The 9,479-nt window shown below is 73.5% G+C and overlaps 1 protein-coding gene across 2 annotated transcripts in view; it reads left to right on the forward strand.

The window, feature by feature from the left end:
• The window catches only part of RARG (retinoic acid receptor gamma), a 10,075-nt gene extending 927 nt beyond the window's left edge, over positions 1–9,148 (forward strand). The window contains exons 2-8 of one of the 2 annotated variants that reach the window (XM_064474430.1): positions 2,011–2,162; positions 4,443–4,584; positions 5,027–5,187; positions 5,295–5,471; positions 5,661–5,784; positions 6,492–6,650; positions 7,678–9,148. In XM_064474430.1, the coding sequence (XP_064330500.1) occupies positions 2,011–2,162; positions 4,443–4,584; positions 5,027–5,187; positions 5,295–5,471; positions 5,661–5,784; positions 6,492–6,650; positions 7,678–7,844 (1,082 nt within the window). In that variant the 3' untranslated portion in view covers positions 7,845–9,148. Of the gene's footprint in view, positions 1–2,010; positions 2,163–4,442; positions 4,585–5,026; positions 5,188–5,294; positions 5,472–5,579; positions 5,785–6,491; positions 6,651–7,677 lie in introns of both variants that reach the window. The other variant, XM_064474429.1, reaches the window with a different exon arrangement.
• The last annotated feature ends 331 nt before the right edge of the window (positions 9,149–9,479 follow it).

A 9,479-nucleotide genomic window follows, 5' to 3' on the forward strand; every position in this document is an offset into this window, starting at 1 on the left:
GGGGGGTGGCACGCGGGGGCGCGGACCCCATTTGGGGGCGCCACAAAGGTCCCCCCCTTTGCGGGGAGGGGGGTGGTGAAAGGTTTTGGACCCCATTTGGGGAGGGGGGGGACACGGACCTGGACCCGTTTGGGGGGGGCACAAGGGTTCGGGTTGGGGCCGGACACCCCACGGGACGCGGGGGGGGGGGGAGGGGGTCCCCACGGGGGGCAGCCCCCGCCCCCCCCCAGCCCCCCACCCCCAGGTGCCCCCATGGAAATTTGGGCACAAAGAGGGGGTCACGGCGTGGGGGGGGGGGGTGTCCCACCACCTTCCTTGGGGGGGTGACGGTGCAGCGGGACCCCCCCCCCAAACCCCCCCCCCGGTGCTGGCGGGCGGGGAGGCCCCCCCCGCGCCCCCCCTCCCCGGCCCAACTTGGTTCCAGTGCGGGGCTGCCGCACCCGCCCAGCGCCGCTGCCAATGTGGCACTTAACCCCTGCGGGGCCGCCCCAAAACCGGCCTCCCCCCCCCCGGGGGGGCTGGGGGGGCGCTGGGGGGCTCCCCCTCTTCAGCTGTGCTTGGGGGGGGCAGCAGCCCCCCCGCCTGAGTGGGGGGGTCCCTCCCTACCCCCCCCAAATTCGGCTCCATGGAGGGTTTGGGGAGGGGGGAAACCCCACCTTGGAGCCAGGTGGCCCCCCCCAAAACTTAGGGGGGGTTTTGGGCGGGGGTCCCCACGGGTTTTTGTGCCCCCCTAGTGGGGTGTGCGCCCCCCCCCCCCGGGAGGTTTTGGGGTGCTGTTTTTTTTGGGGTGCGTGCCCAGATTTGCACCAGACCCCCCCCAAATGGAAAACTTTGCTTTGAGGGGAAATTGAGACACGGGGGGGGGGAGGGCACCAATGTGCCCCCCCCAAAAAAAAACCCCGCCCCCCCCCGTGCCCTCTGTGGGGTGAAACTCATCTGGGGGGCACCGACACCCCCCCGGGGGGGGGGGGCAGATGAACCCCCTCCAACTTGGGGTGCCGCACACGTGTCCCCATGGCTTGGGGGTGGTCCCGGGCGGGGGGGGGGGGGGACACGACACACCCCACCCCCCCCCACCCCCCCGTGCACGCGGGGGGTGTCGCAGGGTGTGGCGCCCGGTTGCGGTTTCCAGGGTGGGGAAGGACGGGGGGGGGGGGACGGGGGGTAGATTTGGGGGTGGGGGGGGCCCTGTGTGGTTTTTGGGGGGTGCGTGCGTGTGCGAGGTGGGGGGGTCCCTCCCACCCCCCCCTCCCTTGTGTGTGTCCCCCCCCCACCCATTTCCCCCCCCCCAGCCCAGCTGCAACCGTTTTAGGGCCGGTTATAAATGGGCTGTTTGACGCCGGGCGAGGGCAGGAATTTCCTCAATTTCAGCAATTTCGGCTTTTTTTATAAAAACACACACACAAAAAAAAACCCTCCCCCACCCCCTGCGCCGGCCCGGGCTGTGGGGCAGGGTGGGGTCCCCGTCCCGTGTGCCCCCCCCCCGCGCCTGCCACCACCCCGCAGTGGCACCCCCCGGGGGGGTGGGGGGACGGGGGGGGTGGGCTGGGGGTCCCCCACACCCCACTTTGGGTTTTAGGGCTGGGGGGTTGTGGGGTGGGACATTGGGGAGGTTTTGGGGGGGGTATGGGGATGGTGGGGGGGTGCAGTGAGGGGGTGCTGGGCTGCATCCCCCCCCCCCAGTGCCTCATTGTGTGTGTGTGTCCACTGTGTCCCCTGCCCACCCCCCCATTTTGAGGCCCCCTCCCCCTTGGTGCCCCCCCCCCATTTCAGACACAGCTCCAGGGGCTCCCTGCCCCACTCCCACCGCACAGGGACCCCCATGGCCCACAGAAGGGGGTGGGGGGGGCAGCCAGACCCCTACCCCCCCCAGTGCCTCAGTTTCCCCCCAGCCAGCAACGGGAGGTTGGTGGCAGCTCCCAGCCTTGGGGAGGGGGCTCATGGGGGTTGGTGCGGGGGGTCCCGGTCCCGGCAGCTGCCTGACCCCCCCCCGTTGCCCCCCCTCCCCAGCCGTGGAGAGCCAGGGCAGGAGCTCGGAGGAGATGGTGCCCAGCTCGCCCTCGCCGCCCCCCCCCCCGCCCCGCGTCTACAAGCCCTGCTTCGTCTGCAGCGACAAGTCCTCGGGGTACCACTACGGCGTCAGCTCCTGCGAGGGCTGCAAGGTGGGGGGGCGCGGGGACCCCCGGGCACGGGGAGCCTGGCTGGGGGGAGCAGGGAGACCCCCAGGGCACGGGGAGCCTGGCTGGGGGAGCAGGGAGACCCCCGGGCACGGGGAGCCTGGCTGGGGGAGCGGGGAGACCCCCGGGCACGGGGGAGCCTGGCTGGGGGGAGCAGGGAGACCCCCGGGCACGGGGAGCCTGTTTGGGGGAGCAGGGAGACCCCCGGGCACGGGGAGCCTGTTTGGGGGAGCAGGGAGACCCCCGGGCACGGGGAGCCTGGCTGGGGGAGCGGGGGAGACCCCCGGGCATGGGGAGCCTGGCTGGGGGAGCGGGGAGACCCCAGGGCACGGGGGAGCCTGGCTGGGGGAGCGGGGAGACCCCCGGGCATGGGGGAGCCTGGCTGGGGGAGCGGGGAGACCCCCGGGCACGGGGAGCCTGGCTGGGGGAGTGGGGAGACCCCCGGGCACGGGGAGCCTGTTTGGGGGAGCGGGGAGACCCCCGGGCACGGGGAGCCTGGCTGGGGGAGCGGGGAGACCCCCGGGCATGGGGGAGCCTGGCTGGGGGAGCGGGGGAGACCCCCGGGCACGGGGAGCCTGGCTGGGGGAGTGGGGAGACCCCCGGGCATGGGGAGCCTGTTTGGGGGGAGCGGGGAGACCCCAGGGCACGGGGAGCCTGTTTGGGGGAGCGGGGAGACCCCCGGGCACGGGGAGCCTGGCTGGGGGAGCGGGGGAGACCCCCGGGCATGGGGGAGCCTGGCTGGGGGAGTGGGGAGACCCCAGGGCACGGGGAGCCTGGCTGGGGGAGCGGGGGAGACCCCCGGGCATGGGGGAGCCTGGCTGGGGGGAGCGGGGGAGACCCCCGGGCATGGGGGAGTCTGGTTGGGGGAGCGGGGAGACCCCTGGGCACGGGGAGCCTGGCTGGGGGAGTGGGGAGACCCCCGGGCACGGGGAGCCTGTTTGGGGGAGCGGGGAGACCCCCGGGCACGGGGAGCCTGGCTGGGGGAGCGGGGAGACCCCCGGGCATGGGGGAGCCTGGCTGGGGGAGCGGGGAGACCCCCGGGCACGGGGAGCCTGGCTGGGGGAGTGGGGAGACCCCGGGCATGGGGAGCCTGTTTGGGGGAGCGGGGAGACCCCAGGGCACGGGGAGGCTGGCTGGGGGAGCGGGGAGACCCCCGGGCACGGGGAGCCTGGCTGGGGGAGCGGGGAGACCCCCGGGCATGGGGGAGCCTGGCTGGGGGAGTGGGGAGACCCCAGGGCACGGGGAGCCTGGCTGGGGGAGCGGGGAGACCCCCGGGCATGGGGGAGCCTGGCGACCCCCGGGCATGGGGGAGCCTGGCTGGGGGGAGCGGGGAGACCCCAGGGCACGGGGAGCCTGGCTGGGGGAGCGGGGGAGACCCCCGGGCATGGGGGAGCCTGGCTGGGGGGAGCGGGGAGACCCCAGGGCATGGGGGAGCCTGGCTGGGGGAGCGGGGAGACCCCCCGGGCACGGGGAGCCTGTTTGGGGGAGTGGGGAGACCCCAGGGCACGGGGAGCCTGGCTGGGGGAGCGGGGAGACCCCCAGGCATGGGGGAGCCTGGCTGGGGGAGTGGGGAGACCCCCGGGCACAGGGAGGCTGGCTGGGGGGAGCGGGGAGACCCCCGGGCATGGGGGGAGTCTGGTTGGGGGAGCGGGGGAGACCCCCGGGCACGGGGAGCCTGGCTGGGGGAGTGGGGAGACCCCCGGGCACGGGGAGCCTGTTTGGGGGGAGCGGGGAGACCCCCAGGCATGGGGAGCCTGTTTGGGGGAGCAGGGAGACCCCCGGGCACGGGGAGGCTGGCTGGGGGGAGCGGGGGAGACCCCAGGGCACGGGGAGCCTGGCTGGGGGAGCGGGGAGACCCCCGGGCACGGGGAGCCTGGCTGGGGGGCGTGGGAGCCCCTCAGCACTGGGAAGCCTTGCTGGGGAGCACTGGGGAGACCCCTCTGGCACTGGGAAGCCTTACTGGGGGCACTGGGGAGCTGGCGCAGGGGAATCTTGCTGGGGACACTGGGGAAACCCCCAGGCAGTGGGAGGCTGGCACTGGGGACCCCCCCCCAGGGTCCCGGGGGAGCCTGGCTTGGGGGAGTGGGGACCCCCCCACGCACTGGGAGCCCCCCCGCCCCATGCAGCGGGGATGCTGGGGAGCAGCCCACAGACCCTGGGGAGCCTTGCTGGGGGTCAGTGGGGAGCTGGGAGGAGTGATTCCAGTTGGGGGGGGACTGGGGATCCCCCGAGCCCCCCTGAGCCCCCCCGTTTCCCCCCCCCCAGGGATTTTTCCGCCGCAGCATCCAGAAGAACATGGTGTACACGTGCCACCGGGACAAGAACTGCCAGATCAACAAGGTGACGCGCAACCGGTGCCAGTTCTGCCGCCTCCAGAAGTGCTTCGAGGTCGGCATGTCCAAGGAAGGTGCGCCGGGGTCCCGGGAGGGGGGGGTCCCGGGGCGGGGGGGGGGTCCCGGGGACACACACACACACGCACCGCCGCGTCCCCTCGCCGCCGCCTTGCCGGGTCTGTCCCCGCGGGGCTGGGTGCCCTCGCGGCGGGGGTGTCCCCCAGCCCTTGGGAGGGTTTGGGGGGTGCAGGCAGGGCTGGTGCCCACCCTGGGCGGGGGGGGTGTGTGTGGGGGGGGCTTTGGCATGTGCCCCCCGTCCCCCCCGCCCCACTCTGGGTTTGGGGGGGGCCTCGGCATCCCCTGCGGCCGCATTGTGCTATATGTGGATATCCTGCTCGGGCATCCTGTCCCCGCGCCCCGGCGAAAAGGGGAGGGGGCAGGAAACACCGCGTGGGGAGGGGGCGGGGGGCACCCCCAAACCCCCCCCCCGACCCTCCGCATCCCCCCGCCCGGCAGCCGTCCGCAACGACAGGAACAAGAAGAAGAAGGAGGTGAAGGAGGAGGCGACGGCCGAGAGCTACGAGCTGAGCCCGGAGCTGGAGGAGCTGGTGCAGAAGGTCAGCAAAGCCCACCGGGAGACCTTCCCCTCCCTCTGCCAGCTGGGCAAGTACACCACGGTGAGCGCTTTTTGGGGGGTGGGTGGGTCCTGGAGGGGGTGGGGGGGGGGGCGTTGTGCACCCTGAGCCCCGTGGTTGAGCCGCCGCCTCGTCCGTCCCCGGCGCAGAACTCGAGCGCGGACCACCGGGTGCAGCTGGACCTGGAGCTGTGGGATAAATTCAGCGAATTGGCCACCAAATGCATCATTAAAATCGTGGAGTTCGCCAAGCGCCTGCCCGGCTTCACCGCCCTCACCATGGCCGACCAGATCACCCTGCTCAAGGCCGCCTGCCTCGATATCCTGGTGAGGGGCGGCGGGGGGGGTGCGGGGTGGGGGGTCGCGGGGCGCCCCGCGCCGGCCGTGGCCCCACGTCGCGCGTGTGTGTGTGCCCCCCGCCCCCGTGCTCGGTAGATGCTGCGGATCTGCACGCGCTACACGCCGGAGCAGGACACCATGACCTTCTCGGACGGGCTGACGCTGAACCGCACGCAGATGCACAACGCCGGCTTCGGGCCCCTCACCGACCTGGTGTTCGCCTTCGCCGGGCAGCTGCTGCCGCTGGAGATGGACGACACGGAGACGGGGCTGCTCAGTGCCATCTGCCTCATCTGCGGAGGTGGGGGGCGCGCGGGGGCCTCTGCGGCGGGAGGTGGGGTCGCACGGGGACGCGGGGGCCTCTGCGGCGGGAGGTGGGGGGCGCATGGGGACGCGGGGGCCTCTGCGGCGGGAGGTGGGGGGGCGCATGGGGACGCGGGGGCCTCTGCGGCGGGAGGTGGGGGGGGACATGGGGACAGGGGGACCCCTGCATCGGGAGGTGGGGGGGCGCATGGGGACGCGGGGGGCCTCTGCATCGGGAGGTGGCGGGGACGGGGGGACATGGGGACACGGGGACCCCTGCATCGGGAGGTGGCGGGGACAGGGGGACACGGGAGACCCCTGGGCAAGGAGGCAGCGGGGACGTGGGGACATGGGGACCTCGGGGTCAGGAGGCAGTGGGGACGGGGGGACCTCTGGGCCATGGGGACCTTGGGGGCAGGAGCCAGGGGGCCATGGGGATGGGGGGGCATGGGGACAGGGGGTAGGGAGGCCATGGGGACGGGGCTATGGGGACAGGGCAGGCATGGGGACAGGGGGTAGGGTGGCCATGGGGACAGGAGATATGGGGACAGGAGGTAGGGTGGCCATGGGGACGGGGGGCCATGGGAACAGGAGGCAGGGAGGCCATGGGGGCAGGGGGACCATGGGGACGGGGGGCCATGGGGACCCCCATCCCAGCGGGCCCCAGGGCGCGGGGGGTGACGGGGCTGTCCCCGCGTCCCTCAGACCGCATGGACCTGGAGGAGCCCGAGAAGGTGGAGAAGCTGCAGGAGCCGCTGCTGGAGGCCCTCAAGGTGTACGCGCGGCGCCGCCGGCCCCGCCAGCCCCACATGTTCCCCCGCATGCTCATGAAGATCACCGACCTGCGCGGCATCAGCACCAAGGGTGAGGGACCCCCGGCGGCCCCCCAGGGTCCCCCCGGCATCCCCGCCCCAGGGTCCCCCCGGCATCGCCACCCCAGGGACCCCCCCGGCATCCCCGCCCCAGGGTCCCCCCGGCATCGCCGCCCCAGGGACCCCCTGCAGCCCCCCAGCGACCCCCCCGGCATCGCCGCCCCAGGGTCCCCCCGGCATCGCCGCCCCAGGGACCCCCTGCAGCCCCCCAGCGACCCCCCCGGCATCCCCGCCCCAGCGACCCCCCGGCATCGCCGCCCCAGGGTCCCGTCCCTCCCCTCCAGGGGCTCTGGGACACCCCAGGGACACCCCAGGGACTCTGGACACCCCAGGGACCCCCGCCCAGTGCCCCCCCTACCCAGGGATGCCCAAGGACCCCTCCAGGGACCCCCAGGACACTCCAGGGGAGCCCCCCAGGGATTCTGGACACCCCAGGGACCCCTGCCCGGTGCCCCCCCCTCCACTGGACACCCCCCACCCCCCCAGATCCACAGAACACTCCGTGGAGGCCCCAGGGACTCTGGGACCCCCCCCCGGGACCCCCCCCGGGACCCCCAGGACACTCCAGGGAGCCCCTGCAGGACTCTGGGGCCCCCCCTGGGTCCCCCCAGGACACTCCAGGGAGCCCCCCAGGGACTCTGGGGCCCCCTGCCCCCAGGGGTGCCCAGGGACCCCTCCCAGGGACGCCCCGCAGGACCCCCCAGAGACCCTAAGGTACCCTGGGACACCCCAGGAACCCCCAGAACAACTCAGGGACACCCCCCCCGCCAGAGACCCCTCCAGGAACCTGCCCCAGGGTCCCACTCCAGGGACCCCCAGTACCCCCAGGGACCCCCCCCAGGGACCCCCAGGCCCGGGGGTGCTGCAGGGAAGGTTGGGGCCGGGAGCCCGGGGGGGAAGCACGGCGGTGGGGAAACTCGGGGGGCAGATTGGGGGTGCTCGGGGGGGGGCGGGGCTGGAGCTGGAGGGGGGGCTGGAGCTGGCGGGGGGCACACGGCTGACGGGGGGGGGTCCCGCAGGCGCGGAGCGAGCCATCACGCTGAAGATGGAGATCCCGGGGCCGATGCCCCCCCTCATCCGGGAGATGCTGGAGAACCCCGAGATGTTCCAGGAGGAGGAGGAGGCGCAGCCCCCCCTGCCCCCGGAGCCCCCCGCCCCCCAGGACAGCCCCCCCGCCTCCCCATAGCCCCCCCGCCCGCGCCGGGGGGACCCCGTAACCCCCCCGCCGGGCTTGGACACTCACAACTGCCTTCCACAGCCCCCCCCTCCTCGCTCCGGGGAGAGGGCGGACCCCCGTGATGCCCCCCCCCGCCCAAGTTTGGGGGGGGGCTCCAGAGACTGACGGAGCCAGCCCGGGGGAGACCCCGCGGCACAGCTATTGCCTTAAGCTGGGGGGCCCGGGGGGGCCCCCCCACCCCAACCTCAGCTTCATGCCAAAGCGCCCCCCCCCCAGCCCCGCTGCCACCCCCACCCTTGTATTGGGGGGGGGGATTTGAGGGGGACAACGATGGACAGAAATTATTCCCCCCCCCAATTAATGCCTGACGCCCCTCGCTGTGCCCCCCCCCCCCCCCCCTCGCCAAGCCGGGGGGGGCCCGGACGTCCAGGACTTTATTTATTGGAAACAGGGTTTTGGGGGGGGGGACACACGACACCCCCATTCCCCCCCCAGGCACTGCTGGGGTGCAGGCACGACCCCCCCCATTCTGCGGGAGGGGGCGTTTTATTTGCTGGTTTATCTTATATTTGGGGGGGGGGGGGGGGGGGGGGCGCTTGTGGGTTTTGCTTTTTGACGCTGTTGGGGTGGGGGGACCCCAATTTCCCTTCCCTCCCCCCCCCCCCAGCACAGAACACTACAGAGACCAAAGAGGGGGGGGACACAAGGTGACACCCACCCCCCCCCCCCCCAAACCCCTCCCTGTATTTCTGGGGGGGGTCCAAGCCATAGTGATGGTGACCCCCATGCCATGGGGGGCCCCTGCCTGGTGGCCCCCCGCCCCCCCCACCCCAAGGCAGCTTTACTGGGGGGGGGGTGTCACACCCCAACTGCCCCCAGGACCAAACTTCCCCCCCCCCGCCCCCCCCCCAATATCTGTTACCCCCAGCCTGGCTGGAATTGGGGGGGGGGTGTCCCTGTTCTTCCCCCCCCCCCAATTGGGGGCGCACAGCCCTTGGGGGGGGATCTGTTACACTACACGGGGGGGGTGCCCACCCCCCCAACCCCCCCCGGGGCAGCACTTTTCACCTGTTATTTATTCCTTTGCGTTTACACCGGGGTCCCCCCGGCCCCGGGGCGGGGGGGTCCCCCTTGCCGCTGCCCCCCCGCCTGCCCCCCCCCCCCGGTGTCAGCTGTTCCCCCCCTCCCCCCAAAACGCTGGGAGGGGGGGTCTCCCCGCCATGTTTACAGCCCACCCACCCCCCCGTCCCGCCGTGGGGGTGGGGGGGACACGGGACTTTTCTATTTTTGCAAAATAAAGTGATGGAAATTTGGGGGGGGCCCTGGTGTGGTTTTTTAGGGGGGGACACACACACACACCCCCTTGGGGCAATGGGGGGAGCCCCCCCCTACGGGGTGGTGGGGTGGCAGCTTGGGGTGAGGGGGGGCACCTCTGGGGTAAGGGAGGCACCCCCGAGGGTGATGGGGGGCCCCCCCCCAGGGTTAAGGGGGGGCACCCCTGGGGTAATGGGGGACACCGGGGGAGGGGGGGGGGGATGCCCCGTGGTGATGGAGCACCCCCCCCTCGGGACAATTGGGGGGGGCCCCCCCCAACCGCCGGGGGGGGTGTCGGTGGCTGCAGGTCGCCGCTGGTGGGAGCCCCAG

This window comes from Phalacrocorax carbo, chromosome 27 (assembly GCF_963921805.1).
Source record: "Phalacrocorax carbo chromosome 27, bPhaCar2.1, whole genome shotgun sequence".
Taxonomy (NCBI): domain Eukaryota; kingdom Metazoa; phylum Chordata; class Aves; order Suliformes; family Phalacrocoracidae; genus Phalacrocorax; species Phalacrocorax carbo.